At 49.6% G+C, this 16,393-nt stretch overlaps 1 protein-coding gene and 1 long non-coding RNA gene across 2 annotated transcripts; one reads left to right on the forward strand and one right to left on the reverse strand.

The window, feature by feature from the left end:
• Nucleotides 1-378: 378 nt before the first annotated feature.
• LOC137142576 (uncharacterized) lies at nt 379-15,280 on the reverse strand. Its single transcript, XR_010916965.1, has 3 exons — nt 15,190-15,280; nt 3,070-3,227; nt 379-603 (listed from the first exon to the last, which is right to left on the reverse strand). It is a non-coding gene; the product is annotated as an uncharacterized lncRNA (long non-coding RNA).
• Nucleotides 3,234-10,106, forward strand: RHOD (ras homolog family member D). The gene is made up of 5 exons (XM_067531980.1): nt 3,234-3,377; nt 6,551-6,638; nt 8,978-9,087; nt 9,440-9,574; nt 9,939-10,106. Exons 1-5 carry the CDS (start codon nt 3,234-3,236, stop codon nt 10,104-10,106), a joined length of 645 nt encoding a protein of 214 aa, XP_067388081.1.
• Nucleotides 15,281-16,393: the final 1,113 nt, after the last annotated feature.

The following is a 16,393-nucleotide window of genomic DNA, read 5'->3' on the forward strand; positions in this document are numbered from 1 at the left end:
AGGTTCAAATATCTAAGGTTCCTCTTAAAATTAACAAACACTCTGAGCCCCCACCCGGAAACCTGGAGAAAAACCTAATACCTTCCACAGGTGACCTTAACAGACATCCTTACCCCACCCATATGCAGTGAGCGTGTATGAAACAAAGAACTGTATCGGGGGAAGGGACACAAAATCAACTCTGGAAAGTACAGCAACAATAAATCAACATATATATTATATTATATATATATAAGTTGATTTATTAATTTATATATATATGACTACTAAGTAAGGCACCCGCTCCATGATGTCTTCGGTCAAAATCCTTTAGCTCAGCTCTCCACCCTTAGCACTCATTTCCCCCTTCCCCACCCAGCACCCCACTCACAATTTGCTGTCCATAGTTGACATAGTCTAGAGGTCAGGCAGATCTGTCTCCAGCCCCTAAGGAAAGAGCTACATGGTCCAGTCTTGAATTTCCAACACTTAACCCATCTCTGGTGAGTTTGCTTTATCGATGCTCGCCCTCGTCTCTCCAATTCACTCTGCAGCTTCTGCCAGTAGCCATCTCTGACCCATCCCTGGCCACAAAGCTTCGACAGAAACACTTCTTCTCAAAGCCTTTTAGGGAAGAAGATCAATTGCATAAAAGACTCTAAATACATCCTTTGCCACTTTAGATTCCCACTAAACATCAAGTACCTCTTTATAGTGCATATACCCTGACACCACTACCCAACCGTACCAGCCTGAACTTTGGTTAGGATGACCTCTTAACCAGGTTATATTTGTGCAGTTCTCTTGCCCTTTGCTCACCCAACAAGATAATAATGTCTCGTTACCACTCGAGTCAAAACTTTATTAAATTTTTACCAAAATGACCCAAACTGTCACATAACAAAAATGCAAATGAGATCTGGCTCATTCAGTCACTTCCCCAGTTCACCAACAGAGGGCAGCAAAAAGCTCCTCCCCTGGGGGGCAGTGGTTCTGTCCATCCGGAGTTGTGAAGCAGTTATAGAAGGCTCCTCCCCCCTCTCACCAATAGTAGTGAGCTCCCTAGTGTAAAACTTCAGGGCACAGGGCTTACAGCTTCATGAGTTGTTACACGCCCCCTTTCCCCTCCACCCCCCTCAGGATTCCTTCTCCTTTCCTCGGCCTCACAGCCTTCAGATACTGCCAGTCCCGTCCAGCCAATCCACACCAACTGGGGATCTGGCCCCATTCACTCCCCACATCGCTCTGCATCCTTGTAACATCAGGTCTAAGAGAAGGGGGTGAAGAACCCAGGCCTGGGAGCTGCAGAAGTGGACATGGATTCTGACAGAGGGGCAGGTGTGTGGCTGGGGGGACGACACAGAATGAATCTATTATATTTTTGGGACTCGGGGAGAAGTTGAAAGCTTTGTACTGAAAGCTCCTGCAGCTGGGCCAGAATCCCCTTACTTGGCATGCTATGATTGCGTCTCTCTCTCTCTCTCTCTCTCTCTCTCTCTCACACACACACACACACACACACACACACACAGAGTGGAGAGAGGGCACACACACACACACACACACACACAGAGTGGAGAGAGGGGCAGGAGAAGTTCAAAAATCAAAAGCCGAAAGACACAATTTAATCTTTAAAAAAAAAGACCCTCATTTTGTGAGGCCATTCTCCAGATTTCAAAGTGGCTCTTCTGATTATTTGTCACCTGACTCATGATTGTGTAACTTTGGGAGCTGATGACATTGTGCATGCATGTGTGGACTTTGAGCATACGTAAGGGTACATCTACCCTGCAGGTGAGAAGTGTAGTACCCAGACCGAGTAGATAGACTTGCACTAGCCCTGCTTGAGCTGATGTGGCAAAAATAGCAGTGTGGATGTTGCAGCATGGCCAGTGGCTGCATCTAGCCCAGTATCCTGTCTTCTGACAGTGGCCAATGCCAGCTGCTTCAGAGGGAATGACAGAACAGGGCAGCTACTGAGTGATCCATCCTGTCGTCCAGTCCCAGCTTCTGGCAGCCAGAGGCTTAGGGACACCCAGCATGGGGTTGTGTCCCTAACTATCTTGGGTAATGGCTGTTGCTGGACCTCTATGAACTTATCTAATTCTTTTTTGAATTGTTTTTTAACTTTTGGCCTTCACAACATCCGCTGGCAACAAGTTCCACAGGTTAACCAGGTCAACCTGGACTGGGAATCACACCTCCCACCTGCAGTGTAGATAGGTTTGGAAGGATTCGATTTTTATTGGTGATATCGGTAAATGTCAATTTCAGCATACACACACAAACTGAAGAAAAACTATTTCCATCAATGACCCAGCGAAATGGGCAGCTAGGCAAAGTCAGAAAAATGCTGCTTGCAAACTGATTAGAGTTGGTATATTCTGACATGTGAGGCTGGCAGTTTGTGTTTTAACAGTTATAAAGCATTACGTTTTTGCAGGGCCCCCACATGGAGGGGGGAAGGGTACACTTTACTGGGGCCCAGTATGTATGGGATGAGGGATTGTGGTAGGAGTGTGGGAGGGGGCCCCTGTTACTAGTTTGTACTGGGCCCGAAAAAATTATGCTTGGATCCTGTGTTTTTGAATCTTAGCATCTATTGTTATTAAATAAGAATTGTCTGACCCCTTCCCTTATTCTCTGACACACACACAGCTGTGATTTCCCACAACTGTGAAAATTTAAATCACTACAAATTGGAAAAAAATGCTAAAATATAAATGTTGATATTATCTGTTGAAATGACAAAAAAAAAAAAGATTGAATTCTGCCAAGCCTAAATCCAGACCTGCTGAGTGAGCGTGTGAGCAAGTGTGTGTCACTATTTACTTTCTATATCACTCTCTCTCACCTCTGCCCGTCTTAGTCACATTCCTGGCCACACCTGTCCCCACTCCCCCCAGTGCGCAGGAGGCCATGGGGCCCGGGCAGGGTGCGGACCCCTCTAGCTCCCAGCCACGCCCTCCTGCCAGAGCTGGGTGTGGGACGGAAGCCAGTGTCACCTGCAGTCTCAGAGCCAAGAGTAACTCTGTGTGTGGTGGACGCTTGAGGAGGAGGAGGCCTGGAGAACTGAGGTCACCGACTCACCGTACACAGGAGCAGCTTCAGGCATGATCTGAGGAGGAGGGATCCTGCCCCATCCAGGTCTCGGGCTCTGGAACGGTGCCTGCTGGCAGGCGGCAGACCAGGGCAGCTGAGTAGCGGAAACAGGAAGAAACCCCAGCTGGGCTGGGGGACACAGGGCACTGGAGATGCAGCGAGGAGACAGAGAACAGAGTCAGATGACAAGGCCCACGGAGTCGGGGGCCACCGAGATCAAAGCCGTGATCGTGGGGGACGGGGGCTGCGGAAAGACCTCCCTGCTCATGGTCTTCGCCAAGGGGGATTTCCCCAGGGTAAGAGCCCTCCCCCAGTCGCATGACCTGTGGAGAGGCACCCCCTCTTTATCTCCTCCCCTCATGAGTACCCTGCCCCAGAGAAGCCCCTCTCCCACACACACTGTTCTCCCTATGGGACCCTGCCCTGGAGCCCCCACCCTCACACTGCTTTCCCCATGGGACGCTGCTCCAGAGAAACCTCCCTGCCCCTCACACTGCTCCCCCTGTGGGACCCTGCCCCAGACCCACACACACACATGCACACACTGCTCCCCCTGGGAGACCCCAACCCAGAGAGAACCCGACTCCCACTGCTCCCCCCATGGGACACTAAACCTGCCTTGCTTTGCCCACCTATTCTGTCCCCAAGGTAATATCTGTCCTTACGGGGTCAAACCCCTGGTACAAAGAGCATCCCCTACCTGCCAGAAGCCCCCCTCCCTATTTCCCGCTCACAGGCGCTCTAAGCCAGCCCCCTATGGAGCAGGCAGGAACCTCTGGGGGTGGGGGGGAAACTCCCCCCACCAGCAGATTGTGGGAGCCTGGCAGGCCAAGGGAAGTGAAAGCGATCTCTGGGGTGAGTCCTGGCCAGGAGACATTCTCCCTGTCCAGGGAACCTGCTCTGCTAAGGTAGCCAGCAAACACCCTCCCCAAGGAGCCAGCAGGAGCTCACCCAGACAGGATCGCCCTGGCAGGCAGCCGGCCTCCTCTCACACACTGCAGTGGGGTGGTGGCTAGAGAGATTTCAGCCAGTCTGGGTCACCTCCAACAATGAACAAGGGCATTTCCAGACTCCCCAGGCCACATGCTCATCTGCTGTATGGCACTGGCTGCACACACAAGTTGTAGTTGTGCTGCTCTGACTGTACAGTATAGATCACGCTGTATAACCTCCTAGTGGTGACAGTGTTACACAGTACAGACTCAGTAACCCCTTGGGGAAATGAGCCCATATTTAGCTCACTAACCATACCCCGCTCCCCCATGAGACACACCAAATTTCAAAGCGACCCGAGTAACTGGAAAGATTTTATAGTCCTTAGAAGAGTCGAGCTTTAAACAGAAAGCTGGTCTAATCTAGACCTTAACTAGCCCAGGCAGTCTGTTATAAGAACATAAGACCGGCCATACTGAGTCAGACCAATGGTCCATCTATCCCAGTATCCTGTCTTCCAACAGTGGCCAACGCCAGATGCTTCAGTGAGAATGAATAGAACAGGTGATCAACAAGTGATCCATCCCATCGGCCATTCCCTGCGTCTGGCAAACAGCAATCCCTGCCCATCCTGGCTAATAGCCATTGATGGACCTATCCTCTGTGAACTTACCTAGTTCTTTTTTGAACCCCATTATATTCTTGGCCTTCACAACATCCTCTGGCAAGGAGTTCCACAGGTTAACTGTGCATTGTGTGAAGAAATATTTCCTTTTGTTCATTTTAAACCTGCTGCCTATTAATTTCACTTGGTGACCCCTAGTTTTTGTGTTCTGAGGAATAAATAACACTACTTTATTTACTTTCTCCACACCAGTCATGATTTTATAGATTTCTACCATATCCCCCCTTAGTCGTCTCTTTTCCAATCTGAAAAGTCCCAGTCTAAGTATTATTTCCTCATATGGAAGCTTTTCCATGCCCCCAATCATTTTAGTTGCCCTTTTCTGTACCTTTTTCAATTCCAGTAGATCTTTTTTGAGATGGGGCAACCAGATCTGCCTGCAGTATTCAAGATGTGTGCGTACCATGGATTTATAAAGAGGCGATACGATATTTTCTGTCTTATTATCTATCCCTTTCCTAATGATTCCCAATATTCTGTTAGCTTTTTTGATTGCTGCTGCACATTGAGTGGATGTTTTCAGAGAACTATCCACAATGATGCCAAGATCTCTTTCTTGAGTGGTAACAGCTAATTTAGACCCCATCACTGTATATATATAGCTGGGATTATGTTTTCCACTGTGCATTATTTGCATTTGTCAATATTGAATTTCATCTGCAATTTTGTTGCCCCGTCACCCAGTTTTGTGAGATCCCTTTGTAACCCTTCGCAGTCTGCTTTGGACTTAACTATCTTGAGTAATTTCGTATCATCTGCAAATTTTGCCACCTCATTCTTTATCCCTTTTTTCAGATCATTTGTGAATATGTTGAACTGTACTGGTCCCAGTACAGACCCCTGGGGGACACCATTATTTACCTCCTTCTATTCTGAAAATTGACTATTTATTCCTACTCTTTGTCTTTGATCTTTTAACCAGGTATTGATCCAGGAGAGGGCCTTTCCTTTTATCCCATGACCATTTACTTTGCTTAAGAGCCTTTGGTGAGGGACCTTGTCAAAGGCTTTCTGAATATCTAAGTACACTATGTCCACTGAATCACCCTTGTCCACATGCTTGTTGACCCCCTCAAAGAATTCTAGTGGATTGGTGAGGCATGATTTCCCTTTACAAAAACCATGAAACACTCCCCACACCCCCAAAACAACTTATAATGAAATAAAGAACTGGAGGGGGGGATGAAACATTTCATTTGACCCAAATGAATTTTATTTTGGGAGTTTGGTTTTTTGGAGAAGAGTTTGAGGTGGGAGTTGGTGTTGTGGGGTTCTGTTGTTGTTTTGTTTTGTGTCCATGAGAAAAGCAAAAAAAAAAAAATCCATTTTGGTTTAAACATTTTGGTTTTTGATCTTTCAGTTCAGCACCTGAACTGAAAAACCAGTTATTGGCTCAGCTTTCTGTTTAAATAAAACAAGAATTATTAATAAACCCCAAGGAGACACACGACACAAATATCCTGGCCCATAGTAGCACATGACACAGGGAAATCACACTGTTGCAGTGAATGAACAGTACAGTCAGTGATTAAGGGCCATACTTGGGAGACCTCCATTCAAGTCCCTGCCCTTCCAACAAACTCCCTCTGTGGCCTTGCACAAATCATTGACTGGCTCGGTGCCTCAGTTTTCCATCTGTACAATAGATGTAATACTCCCTTACGTCACAGGGGTGTTGATAAATACATTACAGATTGTGAGTCACTCAGTTATTACCATGATGGAGGTCACGTGAGGACTTTAGATAGCCTGATACATGCATTCTCAGCAGTAATGAATGCTAGCTCCCCATGGGATGGCTGTGTGTCTTTCCTTTCAGCACAGTGACTCTCCCGTCCTTTCTCATCCTAGGTCTACGTCCCCACGGTGTTTGAGAAGTACTCTGCCTCCTTCCAGATTGGTGGCAAGCCAGTGCAAATCAATTTGTGGGACACAGCGGGTATGTACTGGGAGAGAATGGGGAGTATGATCCTTCAATGCCCAATGTGAACAGTTGAGGGAGCCAGCACCTGATAGAAAAATTGACCAGTCTATTTGCGTGCGTGTGTAACAGCTAGGACATGGCTTGCTATGCAAATCATCACTGGATCTAAAATTGTGTACGTAGCTGGATCTGATTCAATGTGCGTGGTGTGTTTGGGTGCACCCTGTTATGCAAATCAGAGTGTGGATTGTATTAGCATGCAATTCTGCGATGGAAAAAGAAACACTTTCAAAGAAGCCAATTTTTACTATGATGGTTTTTGAAAGAAAGGGACACATTTTTTACAAGTTTGCTTTAAAAAAGCCAGCTCTCCTAAATACTTATCTGGCTCCCATCTCCACAGTATCTGACCTCCTCGATTTATAAAATGTATTTTTTGCCTTAATTTTCTTAAAACGTTTTCCTGGCAACAGAAGGGCCCTTTTTCCACAGGCCCACCTCAGCGCCCTGGGATCAAAGTTCTTTCTGGGTTCTGCTGATGCTGGTGTGCCAAGCTCTGTCCCCTATCCTGAGCTTAAAGTGACACAGCCCAGGACTGGTCACCCCTGCCAATCACAGGCCTCAGAGATTCACAAAATCAGCTTAAAAAAATCATGAGATCTTTAATAAACTGGGAGTTCTTTTTCTTTGCTGTCTGGTTTATGAGCCATTGCCTTTTCAGACTTTCCTCCACTCAATGAGGGCTAGAACCTTCCTTTTTATTTAAATGATAGTTGAGAGTTACCCATAATCAAATGACTCCAGGAGCTGGTGCTTTCGGAGAAACACCAGCCATCATGATAAAATTATGAGAGTTGTCAATGCCACATTGTGAAAGCAGGGCTATCACTCAGTTAATGGGTGTGAGGAAGAATTGGGGCTCAAGGCATGGGCGAATAGGGGGACTGAGGGCTCTAGGTGTGTGTACAGCTATCTGTTTATCTTAGATAGGTATCTGGCTCCCACCTCCAGAGTATCAGACCTCCTCACAATCTTTAATGTATTTATCCTCGCAAAGCCCATGTGAGGCAGGGCAGTGCTATAATCCTCATTGTACACATGGGGACACTCAGGCACGGTGCAGCTAAGGGATTTGCCCAAGGTTACACAGGAAATCTGTGGCAGAGCAGGGAGGCCTAGGTTCTAACTATTGGGCAACGCTGCCTCTCTCACACTGGATTGTGCGTTTGCGTGTCTGGAATGGGTAGGAGGAATCTTTAAACATCGGAAAACATAAATCAAACAAAATAAAAATGAATCAGAAGATCTAACTGATGAGGGGGGAAGATGACAGCCCCGGCGTTGCCCCAGACATATAAACAGGAAAGAGGAACTGCAGGTTCCTACGACATGGGACAGCCCAGCAAGGACAGTACCAGGCAGTCAGAAGAGAGAAGAGTCAAGATTCCCATGTCATCAGGAGGAGCTATGGATCTCCCCTCCTGGAATCTGTGCCAGCTGTTGGGGGTGCGGGGGTCTCTCCAGCAGCAGAGAGTGTATGTATGTGTGAGTTCAGGCATGTGCTAGAGCAGTGGTCCTCAACCTGTGCCCGGGGCCCAAAAGTGGCCCACAGGGTCTTTCAAGTGGCCCATGGCTCCCCTACTGCTGGCTGCAGAAGGGAACTGCTGCCTAAGGACCCCAGCGGAGCGTGTTTCCATGGGGCTAAAAATGGGTGCAGGTTCTTTGCTGCAGACAAGGAGACGGGAGATCAAAGCGCTCTGCCTGGGTCCCTAGGTACTGGGGTCCCTGCTGGAGCCAGAGGTAGGGGAGCATTGATCTTATGTCCCCCTGGCTGCAGAAGGGAGCTACTGTCTAGGGACCCAGATGGAGCACACAGAGCTACAGGATGTGTGTGGTTTCCCTGCTGCAGCCAGGGAGATGGGAGATCAGCAAGGAGGCAGCCTCCTCACTGAACTCCATCCGTCTGGCTGCAGTGAGGGGGGGAGGTGGGAGCCTGCTGGCGGAGACTGGTGGCCCTTCAGGGTTGTAAAAATGATATCCGTGGCCCACGAGCCAAAAAAGTTGGGAATCACTGTGCTAGAGTGTGTGTGTGTACACACGCATGTACATGCATCTGTGCATATGTGAGTGCACAAGTGTGTGAACATGCATATGTATCAGCAAATGTTTGTGTGTGTCAATATGTAAGTGTATGTGTGAATGCATGAGTGGGTGGCTGAATACACATGCAGGTGTGTCCAGAGCCCATGGTTGGTTGTCCCCAGGGACTGGATCCCCTCTCTCACAGCCAGGGGAAGGGGGACCCTGTACTTGGAGGTCACTAAATACCCTAGCCCTTCATCTCCTCCTCACAGGGCAGGAAGATTACGACAGGCTCCGTCCCCTCTCCTACACGGGAGCCCACGTGATTCTCATGTGCTTCGATGTCACCAGTCCCAGCAGCTTCGAAAACATTCTCACAAAGGTAACAAAACCAACTATTGATCAAATGGGTGAGGCTGGGACTGGAGTAGCCGGGAGCTCTCCACACAGACAGAACTCCTGCCCCGCTCCCCATAGTGCCCCCTGCTGGGAGAGGCTGGGACTGGAGTAGCCAGGCACTCCCCCCCACTGCCAGCTGTCCTGCCCCACTCTACAGTGATTCTAGCCCTCTTCTGCTGGCCTCTATTGTGTTCCTTAGGGATATGTCCCATTCTATGATTTAATGGGGATGAACATGGGGCTCAGACCCTCCCCCAAAGCCCCTGATGACATGTGGGGTCTCCTGCCCCAGTGCTCAGCCCCTCCACTCTGTCTCCGTCTCTCTCCCTGCACAGTGGTACCCGGAGGTGCATCACTTCTGCAAGGGCGTCCCCATTGTCCTGGTGGGCTGCAAGACTGACCTGAGAAAGGACAAGATCCTGCTGAGGCGGCTCCACGAGGACCGGCTGGAGCCCATCACCTACCACCAGGTGAGGCAGCTCCCCCTGGCCTGCTTGGCCAGCACACACCCTCCTGAATTCTCAGCCCCACTCTGGGGAGGGAGGAAAAATAGTCACTTCCAGAGATAACGGGCCAGGGCTCAGCCAAGCTCCTCGACGCCATGCTGGGATGAGGTCGTGACAAGGCGACAATTCAGTCAGTCAAAGCAGTGCATGTCCTGGGCCCTGCCAGAGGCACTGGGAAGCCTAAGGATGACAGCCAGGGCAGGTGATGCCCAACAGGAATGGTTCCTGGAGGCCCCGTGCTGTACCATGCCCTCCCCATAGCAGTGTCTCCACCCCCTGCCCACCCCTACCCCCTCTGCAAGTCTCACACCACTCCCCTCTATTGCAGGCAGAGGCCCTGGCCCATGAGCTGCGTGCCGTGACCTACCTCGAGTGCTCGGCCAAGTTCCAGGAGAACATCACAGACATCTTCGTGGAGGCCTCCAGCGCTGCCTTGAGCGCCATGCGGAAGAGCCAGCGCAAACGGAAACCCAAGAGGAGCTGCCTGCTTTCCTAGCCACCTCCGCGCTCCTCCTGGGGATGCCCCAGTGCCTTGGACCCATTCCGGAGCCAGCACTGTCCTCCGGCATCTCCGTGGGCATTAGGGGACACAGCAGGCACTGACAGGGCAGATCTTCCCCTCCTCACAGAGGGTGTAACCAGGAGGCAAATACACCACTGGAGGGGTAAGTGCTTCCCCCATGCTGTGACATGGAAGGAGACTGGAGTGGAGGGGACCCACTTTCCAGCTCTCAGGATTCATTCCCTCAGCTCCATAACAGAACAGGAGAATGTGTGCAAGACCACTAACTCCTCCCAGCTCAGTCTGGCTTGGCCCAGCAGCTACCAACTCGCACGACTCAGCTCGGCACTGCTCCCGCCACCACAGCGTGGCTTGGCTTGGCACTGTTCCCACACAGCTCCCACCTCTGTGGCCCACATGCCGCTTCCCCCCCCCCAGTCTGTGTCCAGTGACCAGTCCTCGTGATGTTTACCTCCTGGGAGTCCAACCACGAGACTCCACAGCCACAAGTCTCTGCAGGGTGCAACCTCAAGGAGGAAGCAGGATTGTGGGGGGACAACTATGTGGTAGACGCTTTGTTCTGTGTTCGTACAGCACCTTTCACAAACACAATAAATCCTGCATGTTGGCAGGGAATGAGACAAGGAACGGCAAGGGTCATCTACTGACCCTATGGTTCTATGATTCTATGGCTGGGGCTCCTAGATGCTATGATAATACACATAATAAATAATACTAACTAGGAGCAACAGATAAGGTTGAACAAAGGGCTGAGTGTGAGGATCTCTTTCCAGTCAGTGAGATCTGAGTAAGGGAATGCCCATCAAAGACCCCTTGGTGTTAGAGATGGTAAAGGCCCACTAGACTACCCAGCTCATCACCACGAGGCCAAGGCAGGATTGTTCCCTGCAGGACATTTCCCATTGTCTTGGCCAGTCATGTTCAATGCCATTGGAGTTCCCGTCACCTCCCCCGGAGGCCAATCCCCCAGCCTGAGCCATCTCCCTGCTCTTCAGTTTCCCTTGTCCTTCACTCAAGTTCCATCCTGTGACTCCCAGTTATTCCCCTGGCCATCAAATTAAGCTCCTTCCTCCTCGGGGGTTTAACCCATCGTAGATCCATAGCTCTGTGTTGCCACCAGCCGTCATTGCTGCTTCCCTGACTTAGCCTGATCAAGCATGTTTCCTCTTTCCTGCTAAATCAGCTGCCTGAGCAGCATCATGGCTCTTCTCCGAGCAGCTCCCACTTTGCTTATCTCATTCTGGTGATGTGGTACCCAGAGCTCAGCACAACAGGGTCAGATCCCCAACTGGAATAAATTGGTATCACTCCATTGACTCCAGGAGAGCTGCACCCATTGACACCAGCTGGGTATATGGCCCATTGATTCCAATGGAGTGACACTGGTTTACAGCGGCTGGGGATGTGGCCCAGTATTCTGGTGTGGTGACCCCAGAGAAATAGGGTGCAGGCCTATCACCAGTCTGCTCCACTATAGGAAAATGATGTACAGAGAGTCCAAAAAGTTGCAGCTTGGTCCCATTGCAAACTGATATCTAGTTTGCTGCCCCTTCTCCATCCCTATCATCCCTTCCTGCAGCTCAGATTCCTCCCTCCCAGAGGCTTGGCGTTCATTTCCCTGGATTGACTGCATTCTCCCAGCCCCACTGTAAGACCCCGAGGGTCTGGAACCTATGCCTGTAAAGTGAGGCAGCTGACATCTCCAGGCTGCCACTCAGCAGCAGCTGTAGCCAACTTGCACTCCACTTCCCATGACCCACTGTGGACACAGACCATGGGAAGTTGCACCTCCAGGGTCTGACAGACAGCAGCCGCACAGCATCTGATTGGCTCCCTGCCTTATATAAACTCAAGGGGCTTTCCTGGGCACGTCCACTCTCCTGATAACTGCAAGGCAAGTACAGGAGTTCCATGACTGTTCTTTGCGCTTGAATGCCTGGCTTGGCCTTTGCCTCCCGACTCGGACCCTGAAACCTGACTTGGAGACTGACCCTTGGTATTGACCCTGGCCTGGACTTGACTATGAATTCCTTGACTACTCCTGGCTTCAGGTTTGCCCCTGCTCTGTCTGCCCTTGTTGGGATCCTGACTCTCGGGCAGTGTTGCAGTTTCCTGATCTCCCAGGGGCCTCTTGCCTGAGGCAACGAAGGAGGGACCATGAGGAGCAACACTGCACTGTCCTGAAGGGGGATGAACGAGGAAAGACTCCAATGGGCTTTGCCTTCTAGCTTGTCTGGGACCTAAGGGTTCCCATGAAGGGACCTGGCTGCAGCAATGCAGGGGGATGTAACAGTGCTTGCATCCATGCTCTGGGGATCTGTCCACCAGGGGGCAATGACACCTCTGCTATCCATGTTGTAAGATGCCAGAGCCCATCTGGAAGTACATCTAGCCTTGGAGTCTTCTTGCTGTTCTGCAGGACACCCTAGTGCCCAGCTCCTGATACAGGGGGGATATAATTCCTCCTCCCCTGAGATCCATACTGGGGGATCCTGCAGAAGCACATGCTGCATTGGTTTGCCTGTGGGTTAATGGTGTTAGTGGAACATGGGGCGCTGGGGCCTCTAGTTCTAGCACTGCAAGCGATACTGATCCCAGATTCAGGCCTCCCAGGCTGCTACAAGTGAACAATAAATCTTGTCTCTAGTCTAGTTAACTCCTAGCCCAGGGGAGAGGCCAGGTGGGTGTGTGACTGTATCTCCACAGTACAGCCCAGGGCCTAGACTTCCAAAGGGCTGTGTGTCCTCAACTCCCCAGGATCATAGATTCTGGGGCTGGAAGGGACCACCGTGATCATCTAGTCTGACCTCCTGTACAACGCAGGCCAGAGAGCTGCCCCCAAATCATGCCTAGAGCGGAGCTTTTAGAAAAACATCCCATCTTGATTTAAAACTTCAGTGCTGGAGAATCCAGTAGGATCCTTGGTAAATTGTTACAATGGTTAATTACTCTCACCATTAAAAATTGACACCTTATTTCCAGTATGAATTTGCCTACCTTCAACTTCCAGCCATTAGATTGTTATATCTTTTTCTGCTAGACTGAAGATCCCATTAATAAAGCCTTGCCCCATGTAGGTACTGGTAGACTGATCAAATCGACCCTTGACCTTCTCTCTCAAACTAAATAGACTGAGCTCTGCAAGGCTCACTATAAAGCACATTTTCTAATCCTTCAATCATCCTCAGAGCTCTTCCCTGAACCCTCTCCAGTTTATCAGATTTAACAAAAATATGGGGAAGAACCCTAGTTCCTCCAATCCATGAGCTCTGCCCTAGTGGGTCACTCTCTGAGGGCAATTCTTCCCAGGATGCAGAGTGTGACATTGCTAGGGATTTGATACTCACTGCAAGTCTCCTGATCAGCCCCACGGGGAGGCCTATATACATACTAGTTACAGGGAATGGAGTGAGCCACCCCCTTGGGGGTTAACTGGGTTAACCAGGACGGTGACACAGAGGGCCCGTGGCAAAGGGTCCCCTGTTCTTTGCAAGCAACTCTTGTCTCAGACCTGATAAATTCACTACAGGAGAACCTCGGAGTTATGAGCACCAGAGTTACAAACTGACCAGTCAACCACACACTTCATTTGGAACCAGAAGTACACAATCAGGCAGCCGCAGAGGGGGAAACAAACAAATACAGCACAGTACTGTGTTAAACATAAACTACTAAAAAAATAAAGGGAAAGCAGCATTTTTCTTCTGCATGTATTAAGTTAATATTCAGTTGTAAACTTTTGAAAGAACAACCATAACGTTTTGTTCAGAGTTACGGACAACTTCCATCCCCGAGGTGTTTGTAACTCTGAGGTTCTACTGTACATCAAACATGCGTTTTGCCAGGCATTTAACCATAAAGGGTAACATGTAAGGCATGTACAGAGAGCTCGTGACTTAGCAAGACTCCTGATCATTGCAAGCAGTAGTGACAGGCAATATTTAAGAAATAATATAACTATGTTGAAAGTAGGCTTTATGGACTTGGAATAGAAGTTAGTCCCCCAGGGCTAATGTGTCTTGGAGATAGCCCATTCAAGTAGGAGTTGTCATGCCTGCCTCATTAGCTGGTGATGTAATGCAAGGCTCAATTGCCTAGCCTTGCTCTGTCCCAAGACTATCAATGGAGAACCAACAGAGACAACAGCAGATAACTGAAACACTGAGATAGAGACAGTACAATAGACAAGGGATCACCCTGTCTATGAATACACAAGACTGTTTCAGTATGTGACTGAGTAGGAATTTTCTGTAATTTTTATGACCCCCTCTGAGTACCTCAGTTTCCTCTGTGTCAGTGGTTCTCAACCAAGGGTACACTGAGGTCTTCCAGCGGGGTACATCAACTCATCTAGATATTGTCTAGTTTTACAACAGGGTACATAAAAAGCACTAGCTAAGTCAATACAAACTAAAATTTCATACAGACAATGGCTTGTTTATACTGCTCTATGTATTATTCACTGAAATGTAAGTACAATATTTATATTCCAATTGATTTATTTCATTATATGGTAAAAATGAGAGTGAGCAATTTTTCACTAATAGTGTTCTATGACGCTTTTGTATTTTTTATGTCTGCTTTTGTAAGCAAGTAGTTTTAAGCGAGGTGAAACCTGGGGTACGTCAGACAAATCAGACTCCTGAAAGGGGTACAGTAGTCTGGAAAGGTTGAGAGCCACTGACCTCTGTGTAGCACTGTTTGTCAATTGCAGGGGCGGGGGGGGGGGGGGGGGAAGAATGCCTGCTCTCAGGACATGATGGGAGACATAGGTGAGAATGTTACCTACCTGTCTGAGCCTGAATGGGTCTGAGTGCCAGTGGAACAGTGCCTCCTCTGGCCAGATGGGGCATGGCAGCTGAACTCAGCCTGGCAGGCTGTCAGTCTATTAAGAGTGGAGAGGGTCTTCAGACCCAGGGGCACCAGTAAGTCCATCAGGAGGCTGGTAGAGGGACCCAAACCCACTCACTCCACTGGGCTCCAACTCAGGGTCCTCAGGCTAAGTAAGCTGGATCACGGTTCATAGTCTCCAGCTCTGCCCTGAGCTCCTGCCTACCTCCACCAGGTTTCCGGCTGTCTCCTTCTAAGGGGTTGTCCGTCATCTCTTCAGCAGCTTGCTGGCAGAAGTTCCCTCCTCCAGGCCTGCTCACTCTTCTGGGAACTACTACACCCACTCCCATCCTATTATTCTCCCAGCTACATTGAGGCTGCCAATCAACCGTGGCAGGCAGTGCCTGTGTTAACCCTTTGATTGCTGGACTGGCAGGAGGTACATATGCCCCATGACAGGGTCATTTAAAAAAAAAAAAAAAGACTGGCCAAGGGCAGCCCCTATCAATGGAAAATCCAAAAAGACAATGGAAAACTCAGTCACCAGCACACTGACACCTAGCAACCAATGACCCAGGGGGAGGAGGATTTCCCCACCCTATGCAAAGACCCTGGCTGGAGAACAAAGGAGGAGGTAGATGAGGTTGTTAAGGTTTGGCTGCTGGAGGGAGTCAGGGGCTTTCACCTGGGAACTGAACAAGAGATCAGAGGGAGCGAAACAGGCAAAGCCTGAACAAGAGGGTTGTGACATTCCCCAGGGTACAATCTGAACTGTTGAACAGCTGTGTCCCCTAGCCCCCAGGGAATAACCCCATCAGCAGAGGGCCTCCCTGCATGGCACAGAGCCAGCATATGGCCTTGACCACTCTGTTCGCTTCTAGTATCTGAGCCCAGGAAGAGCTCCTACATTCCAGCTATTCTCTTCTTCCCATAGTACGAACTGCCCCCTTTCCTCTGGTTTCCATGGTCAAAGGAGAATGGGAGGCACCCTGGCCTTGTGGGCTTCATTTATTGCAGCTCTCCAGCTCAGAGCCAAACTCCATGCCCCATTTAGAAGCCAAACAAGCTTGCTTTCCCTAACCACCTGCCCCACGGCCACCGCCTGGAGGCTCTTTCCCGCTCCAGGGGCAGCCAGAATGAAGAGTTTGCTGTGGTTCTGCTAGCAATGCTCAAGGCAGACCACAATCCGCTTCCTTCTGCTGTCACTGTGCTGGCTATCTGCAGGGAGGGCAGCAGGAAAGCAGTCAAACTCAGCTGTAGCCGGCTCTGACTCTGAGACCTGCAGGGAGCAGGTCTGGGGAGGAACAAGGCGTCATCGCTACCTACACACTGTGACTCTATTTGCTTCCTTCTTCTATAAGGTTGTTATTATTTGCAACTACAATAGTGCCTAAAGGCTCCTCCTGACCAAGATCCGATCCCATTGCACC

This window comes from Emydura macquarii, unplaced genomic scaffold (genome assembly GCF_026122565.2).
Source record: "Emydura macquarii macquarii isolate MOO-44397 ecotype Brisbane River unplaced genomic scaffold, CSIRO-AGI_Emac_v2 contig_3235, whole genome shotgun sequence".
NCBI lineage: Eukaryota > Metazoa > Chordata > Testudines > Chelidae > Emydura > Emydura macquarii.

Bases quoted from the DNA above. Each gene is read 5' to 3' on its own strand.
- RHOD (XM_067531980.1), top strand. From the start codon at position 3,234: ATGCAGCGAGGAGACAGAGAACAGAGTCAGATGACAAGGCCCACGGAG. The intron at 6,639-8,977 runs GTATGTACTGGG...TCCTCCTCACAG, and splicing joins CAATTTGTGGGACACAGCGG to GGCAGGAAGATTACGACAGG. The intron at 9,088-9,439 runs GTAACAAAACCA...CTCCCTGCACAG, and splicing joins TCGAAAACATTCTCACAAAG to TGGTACCCGGAGGTGCATCA.